We start from the raw sequence: 14,359 nt of genomic DNA on the forward strand, positions 1-14,359 counted from the left end.
AGTAAGTGAGATGAAAAAATAATAATAATAATAAATGGGATGAGAGAGAAACTTCTGGAATAAAGGATGTGGTAGTTTGAATGAGAATGGGCCTCATAGGCTCATATGTTTGAATACTTACTTGGTCCCCACTTTGTGAAACTGTTTTAGAAGGGTCAGGAGGTGTGGCCTTGATGGAGGAGTTTTCAAAGGCCCACACTGATTTCAATTTCTCTCTCTGTCTGTCTCTGTCTCTCTCTGTCTCTGTCTCTGTCTCTCTCTGTCTCTCTGTCTCTCTCTGTCTCTGTCTCTCTCTCTCTCTCTCTCAGTAGTCTCAACATGAAAGCTCTCAGCTACTGCTCCTGCACCCTCTTTGCCTGCCTGCTGCCATGTCCCCCCAAAATGGTCATGGACTCACCCTCTGAAACTGTAAGCAAGCCCCCAATTAAATGATTTCTTTTATAACTTGTCTTGGTCGTGGTGTCTCTGCACAGGAATAGAAAAGTAGATAAGACTAATGACTTGTATACAAATATCCATAGCAACAATACTCATTGTTTCTACTAAACGGTAGAAACAATCCAAATAACCAACTGATGATGGATAAAACAAGTGTAGTATATCCGTACAATAGAATACTATTCAGCCATAGAAAGTAATGAAGAATTGAAACATGCTACACATAGAATAGCCTAATTAAAAGGTCACGCATGGCATATGCCTGTTTATATGAAATAACCATCAGAAGGAAATCTACAGAAGAAAGTAGGCCTGTGGCTATGAGGGGCTATGTGTATGGGAAGAAAAGAAATGGGAATCATTGGTAATAACAGCAGGAGACTAAAAATGATTCAAAATTTACTGTGGTGAAATAAACTCTGTGACTATACACACACCGTGGAGATGTTGGCGCTGAAGAGATGGCTCAGCGGTTAAGAGCACTGGCTGCTCTTGCAGAGGATCCAGGTTTGGTTCCCAGCACCCACGTGGCAGCTCACAGCCACCTGTAACTTCAGTTCCAGAGGATCTGATGCCTTCTTCTGACCTCCACAGGCTCGAGGCACACATGTCGTACACATAAGTTCATTCAGGCAAACACTCATACACGTAAAAATTAATAAATCTTTTTTTAAAGGTGAATGCTATAGTATATGAACTATGTCTAAATAAAACTGTTGTGTTTTATTTTTTTAAAGAAAGAAAGAAAAAGAGACATCCTGGTATATCCCTAGTGCTCGATGGCCAATTCTCCCCAGAAGCCAAAAGGAAAGCAGTCTGGGAAATGTAGTCCCTATATGCTGAGCAGAATAAGGGGATCAAGTGAGTGCTTGAAGCGTTATGTTGCCATGGCAACTGTTTTTAACTATTTAATACAGAAGCAAGGCCAAGTCATTCTGAACTCCATGTCAGGTACGATCCTTCACTGAATTGGCTACAGCCAGTGGCCAGAGATAAAAATTTACAGGTGTCTCTCCTGGAAGCAGAACATTCAGATATTTGCTCTCAAACACAGTGGCCACCTAACAGGCCCAGCATGGTCTCTATGTTAACTTTAAACCCACTAATTAGACTGGGAAGATGACTCCGTGGATAAAAAAGCTTTGCCTCACAAACATGAGGAACTGAGTTCGAATCCCCAGAACCTACATAAGAAGCATTCCTCCAATGAGACAGGATCTGAGACAAGAGTCGCTAGAAGCTTGAAGGCCAGCTCAACTGGTAGTATGGCATGGGGGACATGACAAAGACACTCTCCCTCTAACAAAAGGGAGATTGCCCTCTGCCCTCCACACACAAGCGATGGCATGAAATTCCCATGTTCATGCATACGAATGCACACAGACACATGTGGGCACGTATTGTACCCACATACGCAACAATAAAATTAATACAAATAATCTTTTCATTTAAAACACTAATTAGCAGTCTCCCTGTGGGGGAAATGGGGCATGGTAGCACGTGCCTATTCATCACAGCACAGGGGAGGCTGAGGCAGGAGAACCACAAGTTCAAGGTCATCTTCAGCTACGTTGCAAGTGTGAAGCCAGCCTGGGCTAGATGATAAATGAGACCCTGTCTCAAAAAATAAGAATAAATAAAATTAAAAGATAAAATAAAAGTTCTCCATACGGAACCAGTTTAGATAATGGCTTAGACCTGGTAAAGGCCTAGGCTCCTATGTCCTCTCTGTTGGTAGAGAGAGCCTGGGGGTTACAGGCACTCTCATATCTAGCATCTAAAAACAAACTCTTAAACTTTCACTTTGTGGTTTTGTCACTGAAGGCTTACCAGCCCGTCCTTGATGGCCGGACCACTCAAGGGACCTCACACTAGTTGTGCAGGTGGATGCTGGGGCAGTAGCTGTTGACCAAGTTTATGTCGATTTAAAAAGAGTTTCATTCAAAACAAAGAGAGGGATGAAGTCCCTCTCTGACTCCTGAGCATCACCCTGCAGCAGGCCAGGCACTCACAGATGTAGACAGAGGCTCTACAAGGTGCTACCAGGAGCTTTCTGACTAAAATGACCTATGATTCAGGATCCTGTGACCACTGGGGAGGGTTGTCACTCTTCTCATACCCTGTGGTCCCAGAAGAGGGAGGAGCGGGGTGGGAGGGGCAGGGAGGAGGATGGCTTCACTCACAACTTAAAAGGGGCTCGCTCACACCACTTCCTCCCAGACAAGAGTAGCTAGAGACAGAGACTACAAGCACAGCCTTCCTGTGTGACTTCAGCCACCCAGAAAGCATCATGGACCTGGGTGAGTAAACCTCCTCACGGGAGAAGAAGCCGACTTTTGACACTAAACCAGACTCTGGTCAATGAGGGGGGAGGTAGGGATAAGGGTCCTGAGGGGAACCACCAGAGAAATCAGGGCGGTTGGTGAGAACCGGTGGCTGCTTTCAGATAATGTCATTCTATTGATCCCTGAGAGGGTAGACCTGCTCTTTCAGACCCAGGGGAGGGAGCCGCTACAGATGCCAGAAGGGACCAGGGGAATAAAGGGGCATCTTCTTTTTTTTTTTTTCGAGACAGGGTTTCTCTGTGTAGCTTTGCGCCTTTCCTGGAACTCGCTTTGGAGACCAGGCTGGCCTCGAACTCACAGAGATCCGCCTGGCTCTGCCTCCTGAGTGCTGGGATTAAAGGCGTGCGCCACCACCGCCCGGCAAGAGGCATCTTCTAAAGCAGGGAATGCAGACTGTGGCAGGCGGACCTCGTTCACCTGGACAGAACTTGCTGTGGGCTGGGAAGTGATAGCTGACGCTCTCGGGCACCTCAGGACACCCTGCCCCGTCTCTGAGTCCCTCTTTTCTCTCCTGTTAAACCAGGATTTGAATCCCCAACCCTATGGGTTTATAAGAAAAACCCGAAGGGGACAGTGTCGTGTGTCGTGTGTCATGCAATACAAATGCAAGCTGCAGCCTCTGTCTCTCTGTCTCTCTTTGTCTCTCTGTCTCTGCCTCTCTCTCTCTCTCTCCCCCTCCCACACATCCCATCAGCTTGGTGCCTCTTGCAAGTTAAAGGACCAGTGATTAACATGAAATGGAGTGGTCAGGGGGGCGTTCCATGTGGAGCAGTCACAGCACAGCACAGCCCCTAAACAAACCCCACCCACCACAGCCCAGCAGACCGCTCCTGTCAGTACAAAGTCCTTCTTCCAGCCTCGCCTCCGTCTCTGCTATAGCAAAGTGCCAGGGAAGTCCCAGGAGGCGCTAAGTAAGTAGACCCCCTCCGGACAGCCCAGTTACAAATCTTAAATCTCCGCTGCAGAGTCAGACCCCGCGGAGGCTAAAAGGGCCAGGTTCCTAGAGGGTTCCGCTCATCAGCAAGTAAAGCACCATTGTGGCCTCAAAGCCACAAGGGGTTGACTTTAAAAAGTGAAGGTTCCCTGGTGCTGCCCTCACACCCCTCCCCGCCACACCACAGCCAGCAGAGCCTTTATCTCTGCCTCCCCTGCCCAGCATGCATTGCGTCCTGCGTCTGGATTCAGCTGTGGAAGGAACACAGAGGTGACCACCTCTGCTGGCTGGGAACTCAGGGGAAGCAGAGTTCAAGTCTTACACCTCTGCCTCCCAGATGTTTCAGGGTGTAGTTAGAAAATGTTGAGATGGATGGATGGATGGGTGGATGGATGGATGGATGGATGGATGATGGATAGATGGATGAAATCAATCACTCCAAGAAGCTTTTAGATTTTGAATATCTGTCTATTTCAGCTTGTCCTGCCCCCAGCCTGCTTTCTAAGCCTGCTCCCCAGGTATCTGCCTCCACCAGCCATAGTCCCAGAGTGCCACACTGTCCACCAAAGACCTTCTCCACCTTCCCTACATTAACCTCTGAAAAGTGACTCCCAGGATAGAGGAAAGGTTCTGACTTTCTGGCGCTTGCTAATTTCCATGGTGTAAATTCTCCCATTCCAGTTGGTCAGTTCAGGGTCTAAACACTTGACACAAACAGGGGGTGGACACCTGCCCTCCTGGCACTGGGACATCATAAAGTGTCTCTCCTGGACTAGGCTTGGGGATGCTAGATTCATGGCTTTGACAAAGGGGGCAGGGCAACCTCTGGTCCTGAAAGAAAGGATAGTCTTGCTTTTTTACTCAACTCAAAAGCACCCCAACAGCTAACCCTGAAATACTGGTATGAGGGGAAACTGCTAAGAACCTTTGCTCAAAACAGACTCCGGGACCGTTGGAAGGGCGGGTGGGCCACAAAGAATCTGTTTTTCACTCTCCATCTGCCCAGCAGAGACAAGAGGTGGGTGAGGAGGCCAGGTTTCTGTTATACAAAATGAAAAACTCCAAGCCAGGGCTGAGCCAGCCTCTTTCATGATTTGAATGAGCAGCCCTGAAGTGCCCTCCCCACCTTCGAGAAACGGGACCACAGATCTCAGCACAACGTCTCAAAAGCAGAGATAAGAAAAAGGAACCCATGAGAGACTTGCGTCTCACCGCTGATCCATAGATGGTGTCAGAAGGGGATTCAGGGTCAGTCCCTCCCGGACCTCCAGAAACCTGGCTGTGGAGAACAACACTGTAGCCCGGGGTAGCTGGAAGAAAACTCTGCTCTTTGCAGGGCGTTTTCTTCCGGTCACCTGTGTCATCCATTGAGAATTTTACGAATAGTCGGTCTGGTGGGGAGAGTAACTTGTATGTCAACATGCTACCATGAGATGTACAGCACTCCCTGGGGCATGAGAACAAGATTAGAAGACAAAACCATGAGCATGGGTCAGGGAAGCATTTACGTTGTATTGGTGAAGGGTGTGCAGAAGTTGTCAAGCCAAATAAAGAAGATGTAAGGGCCCAGGATTTGCAGGAACTTTCAGACTCTGTAGCCATCAGAAGTCAGCGAGGTAAATGAGGGAGCAGAGAGTCAGCTCAGTCAGGAAACTGATGGACACACAAGCATGAGGACCTGAGCTTGGAGCCTCAGGACCCCTGTTCACAAGCTGGTGGTGGTAGCAGTGCACACAACTAATGCCAGCCCTAGGCAGGCAGAGACAGTGGATCCCTGGGGCTTGCTGCCCAGCCAGTCTTCAGCATTGGAAAACTCCAGGTTCAATGAGAGACCCTGTCTCAAAAATAAATAAATAAATAAATAAATAAATAAATAAATAAATAAATAAATAAATAAATAAGTGGACAGAAACTGAGGAAGACCCCTGATGTCAACCTCTGGCCACCATATGGGTATGCACCCGCGCATACACCTTGGGAAAGGCGCAGGCCGAGGGGACTGGGGGACGGGAAGAGTGCCAATAAGGGAGCCAGGCTAGGGTAATCCTTACGGTTCTGCGTGATAGCATCAGGGAGTCCATACATCATCCTAAAAGGAATAGGAGCCAGAAAAGAGTTTTCCTCCTTTCCAAATAGATGGGTAAATAGATGAAATCTGTGTTTTGGAAAGCCCTAGGAACAACACAGCCTTGGGTCAAGATGGAGGAGGGACCAGCTTCAAGAGACGGGGGTGTAGAATCGACAGAAATGAACAGCCAGTGACAGTGACAATATGAGTCGCCTTGATCTGTGGCGGACCCTCTACACAGGAGGCCCATCAGAAATGTCTCGTGACTCAGTCGTGAGAACCCAGGCTAGTTGTCTCATTCACATCTCTGATCTACTTTTTAGTGACTCCAGACAAGCAGCTTAACGTCCCTGGGCCTCTGTTCTCTAGAAAGGAGAAGGAATACAGTTAGTAGCTTCCAAGATGTTGTGAGGGGAAGAAATGTACCAAGAGGGGGTAGGAGTGCAGTTTCCACAGCTCTTGGGCCAACATCACCCTGGGGAAGCCTTGTGCTTCTGGTTCCTCACATGACTATCTTACAGGGTATTCATGAGGACGGGGTGAGAGCGCCCATGTGTGGACAGCACACGGAAAGAGAGCTCAGTCAGTACCAACTGTATCATCGAGTGAAGGATTTGGTCCCCTCATGTCAAGATCCCATCAGCTTTCCCATCCCTGCTTCCCATTCACTCTCTGGATCCCTTACCAGTGCCCTGCTTCTGCCTCCTCCTCCCTCTCCCATGTCCTTACGGTGGCTGAGAAGGTCCAGAGAGAAAAATGTTTGAGGTGTCTCTGGGGCCGGGTGATAGGCAGCCATGGTTTCCTGGGGGAATGAGCAGGTGGGAGTTTTAGAACCTGAGTGGGAGAAGGTTTCCCAGGCTGGGGTGGGGTGGGGTGGGGTGGGATGGGGTGGGGGTTGGGGGGCTAGGCTGGAGTGCTAGGGAATTTTTCCTTCATCATACTCATTCTGGAAACCCAAGAACTCAGGAAACCCTCCTCGGCCCTGACATTCCCAACTGCTGCCCAAGAGCGATCGCTTTATGACTGGTGACAGACAGGCAGCTGTCTGACTCATTGCCGCTGACGGGTCCCTCTGCCACCACACGTTCGAATTCCCCCAGGACCCCTGGGAAACTGTCTTGAAAATGGCCTGTCCTGGATCACCAACCCCTCACCCCCACCTCTTATCCAGCCTCCCTGGAATGAGAAATCGATGTCATTCACACACCCTCGAGCCCCCTCCCCGCAGTGCCTGCAAACGGACCAGGACAGGACCCAGGAGAAGGGACGGAACAGAGTCAAACAGAAACAGTTCCTGTCCCCCCCAGGGGTTTCTCGCTCTCCCTGACAGTCAGATTGAGCTTTCTCTGCAGTAACCGAAAGACGTTGCCGTGTTGAAAGAAACCTCGAGCGTCCACCGCCGAAATGAGTCAGGGGAGGGAGGGCTGTGCATCAGACCCCGAAGAGAATGTGGTTAACAGTGAACACGTGGCCTTGAGCGCGGCGGCGGGGGGTGGGGGGGGGCTCAAGGGGCAATTCAGTTAGGAAGGGGGAGTGAGAGAGAGGGCCTGTGAGGCCACGTGGTGATGCTCCACTCCTGGCAGCCCGAGTGCAAGCTGACAGTAAGGGGACAGTGGCTGTCTGTCCCCAGAAAAAAGATGGAAGGAGCTAGGGAGGCAAGGCCTTCAAGTGGATGGTTGGAGGCTTGAGCACCGTGCTAAGCATGTGGGACTCTCCATCTTTACAGCCAGGAAGAGCTCTTGGGGATTTAGGAGGGGGGCACAGTGGGGATAGACCACAGAGCTATGCTTTAGTAAGACGTGCCTAGGTGGCGTGAAGGAAGATGTGCAAGGGGGGGGGGGGAAACGTTCACCTGGTGACCTGAGGCCCTTCCTGCCTGTACTAAGAGTGGCCAAGCCTAAAATCCCCAGCCTGGCACTCTCAGCCTGGAGCAGCATGCAGGGCACGCTGGGTGTCATGTCGCTCAGGCTCCAGCAGGTGGTGCTATGGCCAAGGACACGTAACCTCTGGGTTTGTGCAGCTTCCCTGGCCTCCAGAGGGCCCCCAGCCTCCTGAAGATTCCTGGAGCAAAGTTCCACTCTGGTTGGGCCTAGGTGGCATTCACAAGTCCCATCCACACAGGGACTGACTCTCCTGTGGATCTGAGGAACTGGGATTCAGGGGCTGGAGAAGGGTCTCAGTGGCAAAGAAGGCAGAGCCAGGGTCCCTGGGAGGGAGTGGAGGATAAGATGTCTGCATAAATTTCTTTGCCAGCTGTCTTCTTGCTTAGGAGAACATGCAGCCCAGGCTGGCCCCAAGGCTCAGCCTCAAGCAGAATGAGGAGCTGTCTATGGCACATACAGGCCTGTTCTAACCAAGGGTCTCTGTCTACAGAGGAAGAAAAAACAGTTCTCCACCATTTCCTTAGCCCGCCTCCCTTGGAATATCTGTGAGGCTTCCCATGTGGCTGTCCATACATCTGGACACCAAGAAATGCTCCCAGGCCAGTGGATCCTGCCACCAGGGCAGTGACGGATATGTGTGCATACACCCCGACCACCCCAGGGCCCTGCCTCCTCTTCCTGCATCATGTGGAATGGGAAGAGGGGCCACTGAGGGCCCTGTGTGGAGACAGCAGTCATGAGGGGTTGTTAGGGTACAGCGGATTCTGCAAACCAGCAGCAGCCTAGCCGGGCCAAGGCGCGGGGGGCGGGGCTGGGGGGTGGGGCAGCTGTTCCTCTTCTTTCCCAGACCTGTGGAGGAGGAAGGGAGGGAGGTGAAGACAGGGATGCTGGGCAGCAGGCCAGGTGTTTAAACGCACAATCTGGTTCTGATGTTCTCTTGCAGCAAAAGCGGTGCCTGGAGCCTGGGATGAAAGTTCCCAACGGTGCCCCTGCTCCCCATCCCCCGCTTTCCTTAGTAACAGAGCGTTGTCTCCGCCAGGCAGTAACATCACCTCCTTTGTCTCCTACAGGGAAACCCACGAAAAACGTGCTGGTGGTGGCTCTCCTTGTCATTTTCCAGGTGAGGTTTTCTGCCAGGGGAAGCACTCTTCCCTCCTCCACGTCCCCTCCCCAGCCAGGAGTGCGTGCCCCTGAACATTTTGCTGAAGGGGAAGGAAAGGACTGGGACACAAACCCACCCGCCATTCATTAAGCTGCCCGTGCCACCTCCCTCCTGGGGGATAGGGGTGGGGTGGACATTCTCTGGACTTCCTTTGTCCCCATTTAAATTAAAGCTCAGGGAGAAGAGACTTACCCACACCTTCATCTCCTCACCTCCCACCTCCCCACCCAGGAGACATAGAGTCACAGTTTCTGAGTTCTTAGAGAGACTCGTGTTGTTCAACATAAAGCTTAGAGGGGCCTGATGTGCACGTAGGCACACGTCCCTGTGTGAGCTGGGAAAAGGACCCTTGGTCTGGCGATCGGGGTACTCTCCAGTCGCCCAAAGTTGTCTCTTCCTGCCTTTCAGTCCAAGGTTCTCCTTGTAACCTCATTCTGTGCATTCTCTCATAAAACAGAGAGCCATCTGGCCTGCCTGTGGGGAGAAGGGAGGGAGAAAGGTGGAGCCTGGGACCCTGTGGAAAGGATGGTGACTGGAACACATATAGGGTCTGAATTTTGCAGAGCAAAGAGCCTGCTTCACAATGCTCCATTCTCTGTCCCTGCCAGGAGGCAGAAGGTGCGCCCCATCAAGCACCAGAGTCGGGAGACTGTAACTCCTGGAGTCAAGTTTCCTCTGTGGGGGTGGGAACTCTCTGGAGGTGGAGGGGATGGCCAAGGCCAGCCTGGAAAAGCAATCCTTCAGAATTTGACTCTCCCCCAGGTCCGGAGGCCAGAGGGGCAGCTTTCCAGGAGCTCAGGCCAGAGGCAGGCCCCACACTGGGCACTGTTCCCCAAACCCCATCTCAGAGGCCCCCCGGAGCTTGGACTGCAACCCTTAGCCTGGCCCCTTCCCCATGACCACTCCCTCCGGTACTTCTGCCTGGAAGGCCAGAGAAGGGTGAAGACATCTGTGGCTGGTTTTTGTCTTTCACTTGGGGGAAGGGGGGTTCAGACAGGGCCGGATGTGGTGGGGCTGTGGGCTGCAGAGGCGGCAAGCCTCGGGGGAGGGTGTGGAGCAGGAGCAAGGGATGGGAGAGACAAGATGGGGGTGGGGGGTGGGAGCATGCTTTATAGAAGCTGGGAGTTCTGTCCTCCCAAAGATCTAGAAACCCCTTAAATCCAGGGGCCTCAGACCCATTCGTGAGAAGCCAAGAGCAGCTATCCTCTCCCAGGGCCCCCAGGCTGCAGTGGGACTGGACCAGGGAAAGAAGATTACTACGGACTTTTCTTCTCAAGTTAGCAATGCCCAAAGAAAAGGCTCCAGTGGAGGAACCCTGAGCTTTCCAAAGGAGGTCTTCATCCCCCACCCCCATCTGCAGTGGTCCACCTATACACACACACACACACACACACACACACACACACACACACACACACGCAGCAGGCGCCCCCTCCATTGATAAAATCACAGCCTCTGCTGAACCTCCCCCACCACACACACACCCTGCAGCCCTGCAACAGGGCTAAAAAAAGCCCAGAACAGCTGAGCCCTGCTGATTGGGATCTGCCGGAAGAGAGGCAGAGAGATGTGGGGAGAGGGTGGGAACACAGAGGGAGAGTGGGAGAAAGGAGCCGCTTCCTTCCAGGGGCACAAGCACCCCTAGGAAGACAGTCACATTGCAGGAGCTCTGCCCCACAGGCCCTGCCATCCAGTGGTACATTTGTGAATACACTGCCTGAGTGCAGTGGGTACCATGGAGTCATGGGAATCGTGCCTCATACCAGTCCCTCAACTGGTACTGATTCCTACCTAGAAATCTTCTCTTCCTGCTTCAGACCTTCCTCAACCTTGACCTAACAGAGGGTTTTCCCTCAAAAGCTGAGGCATTTTGTACCACCACCCCCACCCCAAAAAAACTCCACCAGGACCTAAAAGAGGCTCTAGAAGAAAGACACACATTCCCAACATCACAGCATCGCTTAAGAACCAGAATCGGGGCCCCAGACCTCTCACAACAACGGAGTCAGGATTTGCCTCCATCTCAGGGCTCAGCAGACCCCAAAGCCCTAGACTCTCTCCAGTCCACCACCATCAGTGAGCATGAAACAGTGCATCCTGAGAGTTGACAAAAATCAGACCTTTGCTACTGATGAGGAGAAATGTAGACTTCAGGTCCTGCCTCAGTCTACCCAGTCAGGATGGGCATTTTTTTTTTTTTTTTTTTTTTTTTTTTGGTTTTTTCGAGACAGGGTTTCTCTGTGTAGCTTTGCGCCTCTCCTGGAACTCACTTGGTAGCCCAGGCTGGCCTCGAACTCACAGAGATCCGCCTGGCTCTGCCTCCCGAGTGCTGGGATTAAAGACGTGCGCCACCACCGCCCGGCAGGATGGGCATTTTAACAAGAGCCTCCTTAGGTAATTCACATACATGCTAAACACATTATTTAGATTTATTTTATGTGTGCAAATGTTTTGCCTGCATGCATCTAAGTGCACCGCATGCATGCCTGCTGCCTGGGGAGGTCAGAAGTGGGCATCAGATCCCGTGGAACTGGAGTTCCAGATAACTGTGAGCCACCATGTGGGTGCTGGGAACCAAATCGGGCTTCTCTACAAGAGCACCACGGGATCGATCGTAACCACTGAGCCAGTTCTCCAGCCCCATATGCCGACGACGCTTGAGAGGCACTGATTTCAAATCACAGACTTGCTCGGGGTTTGAGGAGGAAATGTCGATTCCTGGGCTCTGCCTTCTGAGATGCTGCCTCAGTGGTCTGAGAATTTGCAAGAAGTAGCAAGGCCGTGCTAGAACCACCGTTCTAGGCTGAGGCCCAGCCAGATGCGGAATGCTGGTTAACCGGGTGTGTCTTCCCCCTTCAGGTGTGCTTCTGCCAAGATGAGGTCACAGATGATTACATTGGCGAGAACACCACAGTGGACTATACCCTGTATGAGTCGGTGTGCTTCAAAAAGGACGTGCGGAACTTTAAGGCCTGGTTCCTCCCTCTCATGTATTCAGTCATTTGCTTCGTGGGCCTGATGGGCAATGGGCTGGTGGTGTTGACATACATCTATTTCAAGAGGCTCAAGACCATGACAGACACCTACCTGCTCAACCTGGCCGTGGCCGACATCCTCTTCCTCCTGGTCCTCCCCTTCTGGGCCTACAGCGCAGCCAAGTCCTGGATCTTTGGTGTCTACCTGTGCAAGGGAATCTTTGGTATCTATAAAATCAGCTTCTTCAGCGGCATGCTGCTGCTCCTGTGCATCAGCATCGACCGCTATGTGGCCATCGTCCAGGCCGTGTCAGCCCACCGCCACCGGGCCCGGGTGCTTCTCATCAGCAAGCTGTCCTGTGCTTGTATCTGGATGCTGGCCTTATTGCTTTCCACCCCAGAGCTACTCTACAGTGGCCTCCAGAAGAGCGTCAGTGAGGACACGTGGAGATGCTCACTCATCCCTGACCACGTGGAAACCGTGATCACCATCCAAGTGGCCCAGATGGCTATTGGATTTGTCATACCTCTGGTGGTCATGAGTTTCTGCTACCTTGTCATCATCCGCACCCTGCTCCAGGCACGCAACTTCGAGCGGAACAAGGCCATCAAGGTGATCATTGCTGTAGTGGTGGTCTTCATAGTCTTCCAGCTGCCCTACAACGGCGTGGTCCTGGCCAAGACAGTGGCCAATTTCAACATCACCAACAGCAGCTGCGAACTCAGCAAGCAGCTCGACATCGCCTATGACGTCACCTACAGCCTGGCCTGTGTCCGCTGCTGCGTCAACCCTTTCCTGTATGCCTTCATCGGCGTCAAGTTCCGCAGTGACCTCTTCAAGCTCTTCAAAGACTTGGGCTGCCTCAGCCAGGAGCAGCTCAGGCAGTGGTCTTCCTGCAGGCACGTGCGGCACACTTCCATGAGCATGGAGGCCGAGACCACCACCACCTTCTCCCCATAGGTGGCTTCCCTGCCTGGACTACAAGGACCTCTCCCGGGAGCCCTAAGGTGGGCACTGGAAACATTTGTAAGGACTCAGAACCCACCAAAGAGCTGCTGAGGGAAGAGCAGTTCTGGCCAGTCAGGTTGACCTCGGGGCCTAAGAAACCGCTTAACCCAACCCATGCTACCTCAACCGAGGCTGGACGAGACATGGCTGAGAAATTAATAACCCGAGCCAGGACAGCTGTGCCCAAACTGACAGACAAAAGTGAAAGTTGAGAGGCCATCCTACTTTCTGGAGTGAAGGGTGTGGGGCTGGTGAGCACCCTGGCGGTGGAAGCCGGCTGCTGAGACCTCTGCATGAACCCTCTTCTAGCCTAGCGAGATGTTCCACAGAACCAAGGACAGAGGTCACATATTCCAGAAACCCAGGTTTCTGTCTCCAAAACCAAGATGGCGGAAATCACACCCTGGCTTGTGGAGGAAGGGGAGCCATGGACTGGTCTAATTAACTCTGACTTAACTCCCTTCTTCCATCCTCCTTCTCCGCTGTCATCCAGCCAGCAAGAGATGGCAGTCTCCATGCTCCCTCCGAGCACCCCGTCCCTCCCTTCTGCCCCTCCTCAGCTCTCCCCAGGGAAGGGGTGGTGTTTCCTGCAGGCCAGGCTGCATCATCAGCCTACCGCAGTCCCAGCTGGGGCTCTGGATGGCCATGGCAAGTGGTCACTATCCTCTGGGATGGGCGGAAAAGGCGGGGAGAAAGGTCAGGAGGATGAAGAAAGGTGCCCCTGCCGGCTGACGAAAGCCAGCAAGCTGCTTCTTTATTCTCTGTCAGCAACAGAAACCTCTCCTCATGTTCTGCTTTCGATTTATAAGAGCACACATTTTACTCAGACACGAATAAAAATTTTCCCTTGAGGAAACAACAAGTTTAAAAAGAAGGGGGAAAATTCTTTGGTAAATGGCAAGTGAGTGAGCTCTTTGGTAATCCCCCCCTACTCCACCTGATGGCCCCCGGCTCCCCACACCCCTCCTCCCCAGCCTTCCTTTCTCAGCACTCAGAAACATGAGGTCACTGAATGCCTCCAGAGATACAAGCCCAGGAAGCTGCCAGAGGTGGAAAGAGAGGGTAGGCTGTCCATCTCGCGGAGCCCAGGCCCGCTCAGGCCGCCGTGCACATCGGAGACCACTCCGAGCAGAGGGTGGGAAGACCAGGTTCTCCCAGGAACCCCTGCACCTGGGAACTCAGTGGATTGGCATCCTGGTGTGTTTGCTGCTCCACAACAGCCCGGGACAGCCCTGACCCTTGTCGGGCACCTTCAGACTTTCCCAAGCCCCTCTGAGAACTCAGGTTTGGTGGGAAGCTCCGAGATCACGGCATTCTAGGGTAGGGGAGCTAGGATGAGACAGAGGTACATGGGACTCCTTGCTGGGTGCTTGAGAGCCGGAACCACTCAGTACCCTCCTTCCCAGCCTCCAGTAAGAGTGGCCCTCTGTAGTGCGTGTCCTAGTCCATTCCTGTTGCCTGTAACAAAACACCACAGTCTAGGTAACTTATAAACAATAGAAGTCTGTTTCTCACAGTTCTGGAAGTGCCACAATGAGCATAAAG

At 52.2% G+C, this 14,359-nt stretch overlaps 1 protein-coding gene across 1 annotated transcript; it reads left to right on the forward strand.

Moving 5' to 3' along the window:
- Positions 1-2,688: 2,688 nt before the first annotated feature.
- On the forward strand, positions 2,689-13,724 carry Ccr7 (C-C motif chemokine receptor 7). The gene is made up of 3 exons (XM_052757333.1): positions 2,689-2,738; positions 8,739-8,788; positions 11,690-13,724. Exons 1-3 carry the CDS (start codon positions 2,729-2,731, stop codon positions 12,764-12,766), a joined length of 1,137 nt encoding a protein of 378 aa, XP_052613293.1. The 5' UTR covers positions 2,689-2,728; the 3' UTR covers positions 12,767-13,724.
- The last annotated feature ends 635 nt before the right edge of the window (positions 13,725-14,359 follow it).

This window comes from Peromyscus californicus, unplaced genomic scaffold (assembly GCF_007827085.1).
Source record: "Peromyscus californicus insignis strain IS unplaced genomic scaffold, ASM782708v3 Scaffold_3__1_contigs__length_106647218, whole genome shotgun sequence".
NCBI lineage: Eukaryota > Metazoa > Chordata > Mammalia > Rodentia > Cricetidae > Peromyscus > Peromyscus californicus.

Excerpts from the sequence above, each read along its gene's own strand:
- Ccr7 (XM_052757333.1), top strand. Across the intron at positions 8,789-11,689 it reads CTCTCCTTGTCATTTTCCAG|GTGTGCTTCTGCCAAGATGA; the intron begins GTGAGGTTTTCT and ends TTCCCCCTTCAG.